General features: G+C 35.2%; 1 protein-coding gene across 4 annotated transcripts in view; it reads left to right on the forward strand.

The window, feature by feature from the left end:
* LOC127840840 (exocyst complex component 6B-like) overlaps window positions 1–16,079 on the forward strand; it is a 54,381-nt gene that overhangs the window by 16,531 nt on the left and 21,771 nt on the right. For all 4 annotated transcript variants that reach the window (XM_052369269.1, XM_052369271.1, XM_052369270.1 and 1 more), the window contains exons 8-17: window positions 2,139–2,222; window positions 5,351–5,397; window positions 5,570–5,690; window positions 8,766–8,837; window positions 9,095–9,144; window positions 9,869–10,022; window positions 10,493–10,602; window positions 11,808–11,919; window positions 13,435–13,514; window positions 15,386–15,440. In XM_052369269.1, the coding sequence (XP_052225229.1) occupies window positions 2,139–2,222; window positions 5,351–5,397; window positions 5,570–5,690; window positions 8,766–8,837; window positions 9,095–9,144; window positions 9,869–10,022; window positions 10,493–10,602; window positions 11,808–11,919; window positions 13,435–13,514; window positions 15,386–15,440 (885 nt within the window). The remainder of the gene's footprint in view (window positions 1–2,138; window positions 2,223–5,350; window positions 5,398–5,569; window positions 5,691–8,765; window positions 8,838–9,094; window positions 9,145–9,868; window positions 10,023–10,492; window positions 10,603–11,807; window positions 11,920–13,434; window positions 13,515–15,385; window positions 15,441–16,079) is intronic.

Consider the following 16,079-nt stretch of genomic DNA (forward strand, 5'->3'; position numbering starts at 1 on the left):
TTCTCACCTGTATACAGATGTTTTCACATTTATACTGTCTTGGTAGGTGTATAAAGGATCAGATAGATTTCTCACCTGTACACAGATGTCTTCACATTTATACTGTCTTGGTAGGTATATAGAGGATCTGATAGATTTCTCACCTGTATACTGATGTCTTCACATTTATACTGTCTTGGTAGGTATATAAAGGATCTGATAAATTTCTCACCTGTATACAGATGTCTTCACATTTACACTGTCTTGGTAGGTATAAAGAGGATTTGATAGAATTCTCACCTGTATACAGATGTCTTCACATTTATACTGTCTTGGTAGGTATTTAGAGGATCTGATAAATTTCTCACCTGTATACAGATGTCTTCACATTTACACTGTCTTGGTAGGTATATAGAGGATCTGATAGATTTCTCAACTGTATACAGATGTCTTCACATTTACACTGTATGGGTAGGTATATAGAGGATCTGATAGATTTCTCACCTGCATACAGATGTCTTCACATTTATACTGTCTTGGTAGGTATATAGAGGATCTCATAGATTTCTCACCTGTATACAGATGTCTTCACATTTATACTGTCTTGGTAGGTATATAAAGGATCAGATAGCTTTCTCTACTGTAAACAGATGTCTTCAAATTTATACTGTCTTGGTAGGTATATAAAGGATCAGATAGATTTCTCACCTGTACACAGATGTCTTCACATTTATACTGTCTTGGTAGGTATATAGAGGATCTGATAAATTTCTCACCTGTATACAGATGTCTTCACATTTACACTGTCTTGGTAGGTATAAAGAGGATTTGATAGAATTCTCACCTGTATACAGATGTCTTCACATTTATACTGTCTTGGTAGGTATTTAGAGGATCTGATAAATTTCTCACCTGTATACAGATGTCTTCACATTTACACTGTCTTGGTAGGTATATAGAGGATCTGATAGATTTCTCAACTGTATACAGATGTCTTCACATTTACACTGTATGGGTAGGTATATAGAGGATCTGATAGATTTCTCACCTGCATACAGATGTCTTCACATTTATACTGTATGGGTAGGTATATAGAGGATCTCATAGATTTCTCACCTGTATACAGATGTCTTCACATTTATACTGTCTTGGTAGGTATATAAAGGATCAGATAGCTTTCTCTACTGTAAACAGATGTCTTCAAATTTATACTGTCTTGGTAGGTATATAAAGGATCAGATAGATTTCTCACCTGTACACAGATGTCTTCACATTTATACTGTCTTGGTAGGTATATAGAGGATCTGATAAATTTCTCACCTGTATACAGATGTCTTCACGTTTACACTGTCTTGGTAGGTATAAGGAGGATCTGATAGAATTCTCACCTGTATACAGATGTCTTCACATTTATACTGTCTTGGTAGGTATATAGAGGATCAGATAGATTTCACACCTGTATACAGATGTCTTCACATTTATACTGTCTTGGTAGGTATATAGAGGATCTGATAGATTTCTCATCTGTATACAGATGTCTTCACATTTATACTGTCTTGGTAGGTATAAAGAGGATCTGATAGATTTCTCACCTGTATACAGATGTCTTCACATTTATACTGTCTTGGTAGGTATTTAGCAATTATTCTTTTTCCATATTTGAAACAAGAAAGTTTAATGCATTCTGTATACAGCATTGTAATGAGCATTTACAGTCTAAGTCCTCCCCCTTAACAAAATTTAATAAATACAAATATGAAAAAAACTAGCAATAAATCTGATAATACTATTGTTATATTTGAGTCACCTGGTATGTTTACCTTCATAAGTTTGTGGAGGGAATCACTATCATGTTTCATGTCAACTCAATAAATTGAAACATGAAAAATGTCTTCACCATATATGTGCATGTGGAAGGCACAGGTTTCATCCCACGTAATTCTCACATTCTTGAGTTATTTGCCTTGAACATACTTGTCACTGAAATTTTGTAGGGGTTTTGATCAAATAGTTGACAACACTCAAGTTAAATTTAAACTGTCTATCGTATAACTTCAAAAATACTTCTATGCAAAACATACCCAACAAAAAGCAGTAAAAACGATGAGAAATAAGGATTTCTTACATGGGCCTTTTTAACCTTGTGTTTATGATTTCAGAGTGATCGTGAACAATTTGAAACCTACTACAGAAAGCAGCGTAGAAAACAGGCCCGGCTGTCACTCCAACCTCCGCCAAATATGGTATAGCTTGCAGATTAATTGCCAAGTATTTTAACCTTGTCTCTAGTACAAGAGAAATTAAAAGAAAGAGTAGGATATTTAACCCTTTTCCCAATCAAAAGCAATTTGAAAAAAAGGCTTTTGCAACCAGCATAAAACCAGAACAGCATGCAAGTAACTCGCAGTCAGTCTGTTCAGGTTTTATGCTGTTTGCTGCTCAGTACCTAAGGGTTGGAAGTGAAGCCTTCAAACTTAAATGTATTAAGAAAGGACTTAAATTGATTTGATTTTCTAAAGGACTTCACATGTGTCAAAATGCATTTATAAGGGGTAAAGGGTTTAATGAATCTCACTCTTGGAAAACTGGCCTTATGCATGTGAATAAAGTTTTTTATCCCATTTTCAGAGCGACATTGACGGTATAACACGTTGTGGAATATACTTTCTTGTATTCAACACTGTGGAATATACCTGTCGCGTGCCTGGACTACTTTTTAAATGACGTCATGCGATATGCGCTAAAATTAGGTCGATATTGTTTGGTTCATTGATCGAATTATAAGGTCACCCATAAGAAGAAAATGTGCCAATTTTCCAGAAAAAAATATATATGACATATTCACCAAAAGAAATGTTGAAATAAAATATAAAATTACACGATTTTTGTTTTGTTATTTTTTATTTATATTTACTTTACCACTGAATGATTTTTCATAAGAAACAAAGTCGACAAAACTTAAGCTCAAAATTATACGACCTTCAACCTTTAAATCTAGTCATATGACATAATTTTTCGCCATCCGTATAATGAATCAGCTGATTGATGGCGTCATAAATTGACATACTTATTGCTTCATTTTCCCCATTTTTTTGGACGATTTATTATAAACGCGACTTATTTCACATGTTTTCTACATGTACTGTATGTCGACATATCTGAATTGTCAATTGATCACATTTTCCTTATTTCGTGTAATGTGCATTGTTTATAACCAAAGCATATACTTTTGACATTTAACTTAAATATTAAGAATGTACAACAAGCCATACACATATCGCACAGTTCATGAATAATCTGCTATGTTTGCTTTCCTTTTTAATTCATGTAAGGCATAGAGCTGTGTAAAGTATAAGATGGTAAAAATAGCACCACACTGGAATTGGGAACGTCCCATTTTGTACACGTGTATTTTCTACTTATTTATCTGTTGTGTACTGGAATGTTTTCCATTCTCTGTGTATTTATATATTAAATTATTTTCTCGTACAATAAGGGCATTTACCATAGATAAATAAAACATTGTGCAAGTTTAAACATAATTATGTTTGTATGCAGAAATCTGCAAATGCAACCGAGTTTACCAACGGCTATTATTAGATAAACTGCTCCTGATCATTTGAACAGCAGTAATGTAGGGTACATGACGTAGCGTGTGACGAAGAAGAAAGTTTATCGCGTTCATAAACTCATTTGAATAAAGTGATAGAATGGCATGAGGGTCTTTATTTAACTATGCTAAAATAATTATTGAAGACCCTGGATGCAAAATCGTCAATTATTGAGTTAAATGGATTATTAAATGGATTTTAAAGGATAATTAAAGGTAAGATACTAGTTCTTACGTGTTTTGATTTTTGTTTGTACTTTTGTCGTTCCCTGTTCTCGGGGAAATGATTTTAATATGGCCCATGTCATGGGCGCCATTGATGCATCGGATCACACACAGCATACCTTAACATTATATAAAAAACACGTTCTGCGCGTCCTTAAATTCGTCGTCCGAAGTCGGAAAACGTATTGCCCTGTATTATATTTTGTCAAATAAAGTGTCAGTCGCTGCAATTGTCTGTTTACTCGTCAAAATGGTCAAGGTCTTCGATAGCTAAAGAAACTTCAGCGTACAGTTTATTTAGACTATTGACAGACCTGTACAAAGTCGCGCCAGTCAAAAATCATAAAAAGCGACATTTAAAGTTATGGTAGCCAGAACTAGGTCGTCGATGGTGTACATGTATGTTGACATCGACAGCATTTTGTCAGGAGCAATCGCCGCCATATTGGATTTTGATCATTTTCTTTCGAAAATAAAATGAATTATAGTAAAGTAAAATCTTCTTTTCGCGGTCGTAATGTGTTAAAATTCGCATACTGCGTAAAATTAAATGTAGGCATATGGTGATATTTTTACTTGTTTTACAGTTTGTGTGAATTTTTTAAAGACTATTTTGCGTACCAGAACAAATACATGTATATTACTACGCATGGTTACATTTGTTAGATTTTAAGCGCTTTTATGACTGAATTAAAATTATTAGTAAGGTTATTTGATCTATTTTTGTTAAATGTCACGTTGAAAAAATCAAATGGGATAAATAGAATACTAGGATTAGCGTTGAATACAGAGAAGTTTATGTTGCTCGGCTCGAACACCAAAAGCGCTCGCCAAGGCTCGCGCTTCCGGCGTTCTAAGCCTCGCAACATAAACTTCTCTGTATTCAACGCTAACCTAGTATTCTCTATATCTCAAATCTGCCTGTGCAGTTCCCACAAGCTAAGCAGGATAACACTTTTTGTATCGCATAAATATTATCTTGTATACTGGCAAGTGGTTCACTCAGTTGTTGATCGAAAAGTTATCTAGTTCTCAATTGTCGACCTGCCAAGTGGCAATACATTGTGACTTTTGATTACAATTACAAATACAAACATTTTGAACTTTCTGTTAACCAAACTTTGTGGGGAAGAATTGCTAACAGGTGTTATTGCTAAATCGAAAAGTTATCTAGATATCAATTGTCGACCTGCCAAGTGGCAATACATTGTGACTTTTAATTACAATTACAAATACAAACATTTTGAACTTTCTGTTAACCAAACTTTGTAGGGAAGAATTGCTAACAGGTGTTATTGCTAAATCCAAGAAATTCTGTTCTAAGTACGTCCCTACGAATTGTTATTGTAATATGTTTTTAACTGTATATGATATGTTTATGTTATTTAAAGAAATACACGTTTTGGTAAGTTTGTAAATTAGCAATAATAGTCTTTAAGTATTTTGGCACCAATTTGGACGCCAAACAATTTTGAAAACATGTAGACATTGGTTATGTATTACATCTGTTAAAAGGTTCTTGCATTTGTTTTTCAGCATGAATCCATTGAAAATTACAAGAAGTATTTCCATGATATTGTTGGGTAAGTGTCGGATATTAAGTTCATTTTATGTAGAAAAAAATGAATCTCCACAAATTGTTCTTACCATCTTCTAATTTGTTGACAGATGTATTTTGCTGATATGGTTAGTCTTTTGTTGTTTTCATGTTCCATAGGTCAATATTTTACCAACATTTTCTCGTTATCCCTGCAGGTTTTTTGTAGTGGAGGATCATATATTGAGCACAACACAGGGCCTTGTCAATCGAGCATACATTGACGAGTTATGGGAGACCTCGGTCAGCAAGATTGTGTCTGTCTTGAGAACAAACTCGGTAAGTGTCTTCCTGGCGACTGAGAGTTCACGGGTTTGACCCCTTAAGTGGAAACGTTTTTTATGCCCCCGGTAGGGTGGCATATAGCAGTTGAACTGTCCGTCAGTCAGTATGTCAGTCTGTCCGTCCGTCTGAAAAAAAACACTTTAACATTGGCCATAACTTTTTAAATATTGAAGATAGCAACTTGATATTTTGCATGCATGTGTATCTCATGGAGTGGTAAAATTTCAAGGTCAACATCATCCTTCAAGGTCTAGGGTCGAAAATACAAATCCAAGGGAAGTAATAAGCTTTAAATGGACATAATTATCTGACCTGCCAAATAATTTTTTTTTTTAAATAAATCAACGCGGTGCAGTAGGTGGCATTGTGTTTCTGACAAACACATCGTGGTAAAACGTCAAGGTCATCCTTCAAGGTCTAAGGTCAAAAATGCAAATCCAAGGGAAGTCATAAGCTGTCAAGGGAGATAATTATTCAATATTGAAGATAGCAACTTGATATTTGGCATGCATGTGTATCTCATGGAGCGGCACATTTTGAGTGGTGAAAGGTGAAGGGCATACAAGTATCTTAGGTACTTAAAGGTTACCTGTGAATCTACAGTCACGGTAGTGGCTTATAATTATTTGCTACTAAAAATAGAGATTTGATAGAGACAATTATTTTCAAGGGAAGTAATTTATATAATTATAAATCTCAGATTATATATTTCCTTACCAAGAATTAAAGTTCTTTTCACGGTTACTGTACAGATTTTTTATTTTTATTATTTATAACTGAAATGATTGATTTCATTTGTCAATTTTTTTTTTGCTTAATGATATAATTATCATTTCTTTCCTGTACTAATTTGTGAATGGTAGGGTTCATTACATACATGTCGACTTATGTCCATAGACACATGATGGTAAATTCTGGCTATGATCTCTGATAAACCACAGGCCTTGGTTGTCAATGATCACTGACTTGGTCCCCCCCCCCCCCCCGGTTCGATTGGACAAAATCCAAGGGAAGTAATAAGCTTTAAAGGGAGATGATTTCTATACCTGCCGAATGATAAATATAAATTTTATTTCAAAGTGGCGAAGTAGGGGGCATTGTGTTTCTGACGAACTCATCTCTTGTTAGATCTCCCCAAATACTTGTTCTACTCAGGAAACAGACTTGAGATTGCTTCTATCTTTTTATGCTCTCCCCAAAAAATTTTGGGGGGGAGCATATAGTTGCCGCTTCGTCTGTCTGTCCGTGCACAATTTTTGTCCGGGCTATTTCTCAGCAATTAATGACCGGAATTCAATGGAACTTTATGGGAAGCTTCAATTCCAAGAGGAGATGTGCATATCATCAGCGGGTTCTGGTCGGATGATTTTTCACAGAGTTATGGCCCTTTGAAGTTTTCCATTAACTGTACATATAGTGCAATTCTTGTTCGGGCTATTTCTCAGCAACTAATGACCGGAATTCAATGAAACTTAATGGGAAGCTTCACTACCAAAAGGAGATGTGCATATTATCAGCCGGTTCTGGTCGTATTTTTTTTCACAGAGTTATGGCCCTTTGAAATTTTCTTTAAAAAATAGTTGTCCCCCCAACTACTGTGCCCTCAAGACGTTTTTTTTTATCTGAATATATAGTGCAATATTGTGACAAAAAAAACCTCTGTGACGGTTTCTTGTTTAGAGAGTTATGGCCCTTTGAAATTTTTAAGTTGTTAAACCATCCATCGTATTATTTTGTCCAAAGTTATGCCCCTCAAGACGTTTCCTTTTATCTGAATATATAGTGCAATATTGTGGCAAAAAAACCTTTAGGGAGCATCACCCGTCTCCGACGGTTTCTTGTTGTTTTTGGTTTTTAATGTAATTAAGCTAAAATAATTTGGTTTAAACTACGGTAAACCTGGTAAGTCTTTGGGCCAGTTGTGTCCGATTGAGCAATCTTTCTTTGTTGTATATAAGGGAACATTTCAGATCATGCTCTGTTTAAGAAATCAAGTGTTTCCTGCATATAAAATGATGAAATGTTGATTGGTTGGTAAATATTAACTTGTTTAAAAGATATTAATATAACACTTAAAGGGATTTTTCTTATTTAGACACAATTATGATTTCCAAACAGATGGTATGGGGGTGGGGGTTGGGTGGGTGTGAACTGGATCCCTCATGGTCTGTCTGTCTGACATGCAGCGTGTGTGGAGGGTAATTGCCATTGACCAGACCTGTCCTAGTCTAAATCATTGATCCAAACACAGACACTTAGCCCTTAACCACTCAGGTACTCACTTGATGCATTTTGAGTCCAGTAGAAAATCAAATTAAATGCAAGACATTCTTTTCTTGATTCAAATGTTAAAGGCTTCATTTCCAACCCTATGGTACTGATAAGCAGCAAACAGCATAAGACCTGAACAGCCTGCTAGTTACGCAGGCTGTTCTGGTTTAATGCTGGTTGCATTTAGCCATTTTCACTTTGCTTCTGAGCATTCTGAGCAGGGAAAATGGTGAAAATTGCTACATGCAAACAGCATAAAACCAGAACAGCCTGTGGGTTACTCGCAGTCTGTTGAGGTTTTATGCTGTTTGCTGCTCATAAGTATCCAAGGGTTGGAAATGAAGCCTTAAAAACTTGAATTAAGTAATAAAGGTCTTTAATTGAATTGAACTTTTTAAGAGACTACAAATGCATGAAAATACGTATCTAAGTGGTAAAGGGTTAAATACGTATCTAAGTGGTAAAGGGTTAAAGTTTAAACACGTATCTAAGTGGTAAAGTGTTAAATACGTATCTAAGTGGTAAAGGGTTAAACACGTATCTAAGTGGTAAAGTGTTAAATACGTATCTAAGTGGTAAAGGGTTAAACACGTATCTAAGTGGTAAAGTGTTAAACACGTATCTAAGTGGTAAAGTGTTAAATACGTATCTAAGTGGTAAAGGGTTAAATACGTATCTTAGTGGCAAAGGGTTCAATATATGTCTAAGTGTTTAAGGGTTAAATACGTATCTAAGTGGTAAAGGGTTAAATACATATCTAAGTGGTAAAGGGTTCATATACGTGTTCCGTTGTTACAGGCTCAGTGTAAGGAAGGTGTGATCATGCTGCAAATCAAGATGCTGATTGTTTTATTCTGTCACACACTTAAGGTAAGTTGCTGCATGTGTAGATACCTTATTTCCGGGGAAGCATAAGGAACATATTATGTTGTTGTATTTTTTAACAGACATGTTTTCCTTTCTGAGGAAATTGACTCAAACTATGTTTGTATCATTAGGAAGAAGAAGAAGCAAAAAAAAATTAAATAATTAATGAATACATGTATAATGCCAATTGATTCAAATTTAACCTCATATGGATTTTAGGGCTCTTTATTTCTGTGATAACAGCATTTGTTTTCTTTCAGGGTTATGGGTTCAGTGTAGGACATTTATTAGAATTGCTGCTAGAACTTAGGTGAGTTGAGTACAGTGTTGTTTTTTCTTCACAATTTGGGCTGGGGCCATTAGGATTGGGAAAAATCTCATCTTTATGACTAAAATTGGGAATTGGTGGCTTTTATTTTGTAAACGACTTCTTAAAAATTGTAAACTTGTATTCTGAATTTTATATTTACTAACGTTCAACCTAAGGAGCTGTATAGGCAATTACACCCAATTAAGCATATTTTTACCAAAAATGTTTTCTTTGGTTTACTGAGCTTAAATTGAGAATTTTAGCCCCAAAATTGACTAAACAATCGCATTGGAGTTTCAATTAATTTTACTCTAATGTTTTTAAGAATATTTTAAATTTTCCCACAGTGAGGCATGAAGAATTAATTAAATTTTTATGCCCCCAAAGGAGAGCATATAGTTATCACACTGTCCGTCCGCTGTCTGTCTGTCCGTCCGTCCGTCTGTCCGTCACACTTTGCGTTAAGGTTTCGAAAAATGCTCATAACTTCTATGTCTTTTGAGATATGACCTTCATATTTGATATGCATGTGTATATGGACAAGGCCTTTCCGTGTGCACAACAATTTTTACGCCTGTGACTTTGACCTTGAACTTAGGGTCTGCGTTTAGGTTTCGAATTCTGCGTTTCGGTTTCGATAAATGCTCATAACTTCTATCAAAGCGTTTATAGGGGGCATATGTCATTCTATGGTGACAGCTCTTGTTTTAAATGTTTTTTCCAGAGACCAGTATAGTAATACGCTGACTCGACAGTGGGTGGGGGTATTCAATGGGATATTCTCGGAGGACAACTATACACCAATATACGTGGAGGAGGAGCCGGAGTACATATCTGTGATAACTCAGTTCCCATTTGTAGATGAAGAACTCCAACAGGTTGGTTATTAGGTAGTTGGTCGGTAGCTTAGCTATCACGGTTTAGTTTTTGTTTGAACGCCAACCCCCACTTTGTTAATTGTGTAATAAATCAAAGTGGGTATACAATATTAATGTCAACATTTTAGGTGATTAGAGAGTCAGTCGGTCAGTGGGTCAAAATTTTGAACTTAACAAGTGAAGGGAAAAATTTAAACGTGCAAAGTTAGAATAATATAAAATTAACAGTTGAATGTACAATAATATAAATTGTATATAAAAATCATAAAGACAAATGTACCTGTATGTCAAACCATTGATCATATGATGTTTTGTTTTATATTGTAAATTCTGGTGCATAAACAGTTGCAAGTTATTTTGATTGTCCATGACTACAACAATCAACACACTTGCAGTATATTTGTTGTATACGGTTTTATGAACCTTTCTATGCTGAGCCAATGTAAAATTCAACTTCTCATGTATTTCAGTCTCCTTTTCCAAAGCGGTTCCCGTTCTCAGAGTTTGTGCCCAATGTATACAATCAAGTGAAGGAATACATCAACGCATGCTTGAAGTTTTCAGCTGATTTACATCTAAGGTAGTGTCAATTGCATGTTCTCATACTATTTGTTATAATGACGAGGATTATTAGTAGTCATTGTTCTAGGGCATTATCTACAGTAAGAAAAATAACTGGGTGCTATGGACAAAGATGGAGAAATAGCCTCATACAAATTCCAGACCAGATAATATTTATGAGAAACATTATGTATCACTCGTGTTCCTTGTCAAAGTGGTATATCTTATAAAAATTACCAATAAATGTAAGGATTATGTGGCAAATTAAATACTTAAATAAGATTTGAGACCAAGTCTGATATAAAGTACCTTTCATGTCTAGTTATTTTCACATGAGTATTTCTAGATATATTGCCGTTATTTATAATATTGTTCACATTTTTATGCCCCCGAATCGAATGATCGGGGGTATATTGTTTTTGGCCTGTCTGTCTGTCATTTTATGTGTGTGTCTGTCACACAACTCTAACCTTGGTCATAACTTTTGCAATATTGAAGATAGCAACTTGATATTTGGCATGCATGTGTATCTCATAGAGCTGCACATATTGAGTAGTGAAAGTTCAAGGTCATCCTTCAAGGTCAAAGGTCAAATATATGGCTTCAAAGTGACGCAGTAGGGGGCAATGTGTTTCACAAACACATCTCTTGTTTATGACGTATTCTTAATTTATCCCAATCATGTTTATTAACCTGACTTTCAATGAGGTTAAGTAATACAAATACAAGTTAATACAAATTTTTGTCCACCATGACATTTAAGTGAGGATCAGCACAATTTAAAGAATGCCTATTTTGTATGAAAAGAATATAAAGAGCCTAATTTTTAGGGAAACTGGGCAAAATGCACGAGTTAGTGTGTCATCTCAGGATAGCCTGTGAAGTTTTAATAAAAGGAAGTCTTTTCTCAACCGAAATCAAGTTTTTGTCGAAAGTGTTGTCCTTGATTAACCTATGAAGAATCAGCAGTGATATTTTTACAAATTTTCTCATCTGAGTCCTGGGACTCGATAACTTGCAAATCTAAGAGTCCCCGAATTGAAAGAATGAGTCCAAATATTAAAGGATATTATTTTTTTAGAAATTTCAATGCGTTTTTGGGACTCACATAATTTGAAACTTTGCATCCCCAGAGGTTTTTGTGAGTCTAGGACGTAGGACTCGTAGGTAAAAAAATCACTGTCTGTCAGAATGTGATGTTGAATGTGTATTTTGCTATTACAGTCACACAGAGATAGATGACATGATCCGAAAGTCAACCAATCTGTTGCTGACACGGACACTCAGTGGCTGTCTAACGTCACTCATCAAACGACCAAATCTTAGTCTTTTACAAGTATGTATAGCCATTATGAGGTGTAATTGCAGTGATTTGTAGTTGTTTGTAAAGATTTGTAGTGATTTGTAAAGGTTTGTATTATTTTTTAGCGAGCGTAGTGATTAGTAAAGCTTTATAGTGATTGGTGGGGATTTTTAGTGATTTATTACTCTTTTTATGCCCCAGGATCGAATGATCGGGGGTATATTGTTTTTGGCCTGTCTGTCTGTCATTGTATGTGTCTGTCAAAAAACTATAGCCTAGGTCATAACCTAAGTGTTTTTCCCAGGAGGGCAAAGGGGCATGGCGCATTACTTTCAAAAAGGGCATTTTAGCGCACAGTTTAAGCAAAAAGGGCAAAAACGTTCCATGAATACCTGAATGAGGGAGAAACATGTAATCGCATCAGAGGCAATTGTGGAGAAAAACAAAATATAAACAAGCACATTTAATGGTAATTGATGTATTTACCTTACTTTGATTTATATTAATATATTTACCTTGCAATGTACATTTAAGTTCCATGCTATTTCAATACACTGTACAGCACACAAACATAATAAAGCAATATATGCATATGAATCTGATTATACACAGATGCACTAATATATAAATGAAACCATGTTTGTCTTATCCTATTTTCTACGATAATCTTGTCAGATATTTAACATTGCGAATAAACTGATCGCTAACAATATGCAAACACTCGTTTCCGTGACATACATCCACTTAGTAGATTACAAATAAATATGTTGTTGCTATCTAAAACATTTTTATGCATCGTTGATTATGACAGACATTTCATTAATTCCTTCTAAATGTATGATCTCCATCGTTAATTCGATCGTTAAAGACATTCTTTGCCATTTTTTGCTGAGTTACAATTTAATTCTGTATGTTCGCCATCTTGTTAAAACGATGTAAGCGACAGGTAGCAAAGTAAAATCGTACAATACGTCCGCCTAATATGCGTTTGGCATACTGTTTAATTAGTATACGTCTCAGTAATTATTTCAATAATTAATTATCTAAAAGACGATAACGATAAAGAATTAATTTGTTTGTGTTTTTAAATGTAAATATGCGAAAAAATATATGTTTTGATATAACTGAATTATGCATGAAATGCACAATTTCCATGAGGATAACATCAAGTTTTTCATCAAAAGTCTCCGAAGTAACAGTCCACAATTTTATCGTGGAGGAGCACACATCACTGACCAATAAGTGCGCTTGGTATAACATAGCCTCTGACATTATTTATTGATATTGACACGGGGTTATTTACTCATGACTAATTCACAACCGCGCGAATCTTCGCTGCCTTGGGGCCATAATCTGATACTAGTCGGTTTAGAAGTTTGGTCAAGGGGCAATTAAGATGTTATCAATAAGGGCGGAAAACAGCGGGTGCTCATGAAAGGGTATAGCGGCGGCCTTTGGAAAGGGCAGCGTGGCGCTAAATGGCTTTGAAAGGGGGCAGTGTGGCGCTACAAAAAAATGTTCTAATGACTGTATGTGTGTGCGTTTCAGTTAATCCAGATATCCATCAACATGAACTACTTGGAGAAGTCGTGTACACATCTAGAGGACTATATCTCCAGTATTACAGGGTACACTTTGAGTAGTTGAGTCTCTCTGCGATGAAAACTGGGCTGTATGCATATGGGTAAAATGTTGCCAGAATAAGCCTGTGCAGTCAGCACAGTCTCATCAGGGAGGACACTTTCAGTTTAGACCTAATGTTTGTTTTTGTTTTTATAAAAGAGGAAAGTGTCTACCCTGATCAGCCTGTGCACAATGCACAGGCTATTCTGGGACAACACTTTACACACATGTATTAAGCCCATTTACCTAAAATGAGGCTCAATTGAAAGAACTAGCAAAGCCGGTATTCATTACCCAATGCTCAGATTTAAGTCTAATAATAAACAGTGTTCTTTTTATGCCCCCGGTTGGGTGGCATGTAGCAGTTGAACTGTCCGTCAGACTGTCTGTCCGTTCAAACACTTATACATTTTGACATAAATTTTGCAATATTGAAGATAGCAGCTTGAAATTTGCCATGCATGTGTATCTCATGAAGCTGCACATTTTGAGTGGTGAAAGGTCAAGGTCATCCTTCAAGGTCAAAGGTCAAATATATGGCTTCAAAGCGGCCCAGTAAGCGGCATTGTGTTTCTGACAAACACATCTCTTGTTCATTCAAAATCGGGTCCAGTAATCTGACCCTTTCCCAATTGAAAAAAGTATATATTTTTCCTAATTTTTTTAGATCTCAATATTTTGTTCATCTCCCATCCATATAAGTTCAACCTTAGTCAATATAATACTGAACACATTTTGTATTCTAAATTTTGAAGCAAATTTTAGTAAAACATCAACACTAATTTCCCAATTTTAGTCAAAACGCCGCAAATTTTCCCAATCCAAAGGGACCGGGCCCCGTTCCCAAAATGGTGAAAACACCCCACTGATAACGAATATTTGTTAAACTGTAATGTTTGAATAATGCACTACACTTCAATATGTCATTCAATGGAACACCTATAACTACACCATTTTTCATTATTCATGTAGAACCATAATTTTATGATATAAGCGGCAACATTAAACATATTTTGCTTGAGCTTAAGTCTATTTTTTTCTGAAGTCTAAGGATGGGTCGGTGAATACTTGCCCAGGGAAGGTAATCACCAAGCTACTTAAGTGAGAATTTAAGATAAGTTTTTTTAATTTTAAGACATCCCATGTTTTGTGCTTACAAAACAGCAAAATACTGTAAAAATAATGTTCTCAATATATACCTGTTGATTTAAAAATTATGAACTTGAACTTGATCAAGATATTAAATGAATTTAATGAATTTGAACAGTTTCGGTAGGTTTTCCATAACCTTGCTGTATGTCATTCCAGAACATGCAGGCAAACTCATTCTTTACGTAAACTGAAGTTAAAGAATATGGTTTTAAATAACCTTTGCCATAAACCATAAATGAGTTACACAAAATTCATTAATTCACGCCTGGTTGCATTGAAATAAGGATCTTTGCACAATTTCTAGTATATTTTAAAAACTCTTAATTTGTTAATCATAACAATGAAAATATTGTTTGAGTGAATGTCTAGTTTTTCTTGATAAAAAAACAAAATCCGATTAATTTGCAAGTAAACAATATCACAATTTTCAGAGAAGATTTCAAAATAGAATACGTCTGTATGTTGTTAATAAAAATAGAATTGCATTTGAGTCTGGCTGTGGGAAAGTGGGGCTAATGTGCATGAAGTGTGATCTGCGCAGGCTAGTCAGTGATGTAACATGTCATTTTAAAGATATATTTCATTTAAAAGGCAGAAAGTGTCTTTCCTGATTAGCCTGTTCAAAGTTCCCAGAGCAAAGCTCAGTTTAAATTTTGAAGTGTCATAAATGTTTGTGTTCGAGTGTATTGCCTAATTTCATTTGACATTTCGACATTGTTTTCAGAGCTGAAAAGGACAGTGTCCATGCAGCTCGACTCCATGGAATATCCATGTTTAAAGTGAGTCCTTTCTAACAAAACTACTTTAATCATTATGTCTTGTGAATATCAGTAAATTGTGTAAGCCATTATTTCCATAGACTTGGTACCCTGTCAGATTCAAACTAAACATCAAGTTGAAAAAAGCGATTTTTGAAGTGCTCATAGTGAGCTATTGTGGTGGGTAGCTCTCAGGTGTGGTCCGTTGTCAGTCGTATGATGTTTGCCGTCAGTTATTTTTGCTTCAATCAAACCACTTTTCCTTAAGTGCTTGGTTGATTTTCATGAAACTTCACTGGAACACTGCCTAAGTGAAACTCTTTCAAAGTTTTTCAAATTGCTGCTTACACATTGCTTTTTACTGAAAATAGATTTTAAAGGGAGGAAACTTCCAAAGGAGCCGTGCTGTGTGGAAAGGGGGTTTAATGCATGTGTGTATAATGTCGTCCCAGATGACACTTTCCGCTTTTATGATATTTTCTGTTTAAAGAAGATCTCATCTTGGCAAAAAAACACTTTCGGCGGAAATTGTCATCCCTGATTAGCCTGTGCAAACTTCATAGACCTGGGGGATGACACTTTATGCACATGCATTAAAGACCCTTTTCACAGAGCATGACCCAAGTACTTTCTCAGAAACAGCAAGGCTCAGAAGTGTAA

This window comes from Dreissena polymorpha, chromosome 8 (genome assembly GCF_020536995.1).
Source record: "Dreissena polymorpha isolate Duluth1 chromosome 8, UMN_Dpol_1.0, whole genome shotgun sequence".
NCBI lineage: Eukaryota > Metazoa > Mollusca > Bivalvia > Myida > Dreissenidae > Dreissena > Dreissena polymorpha.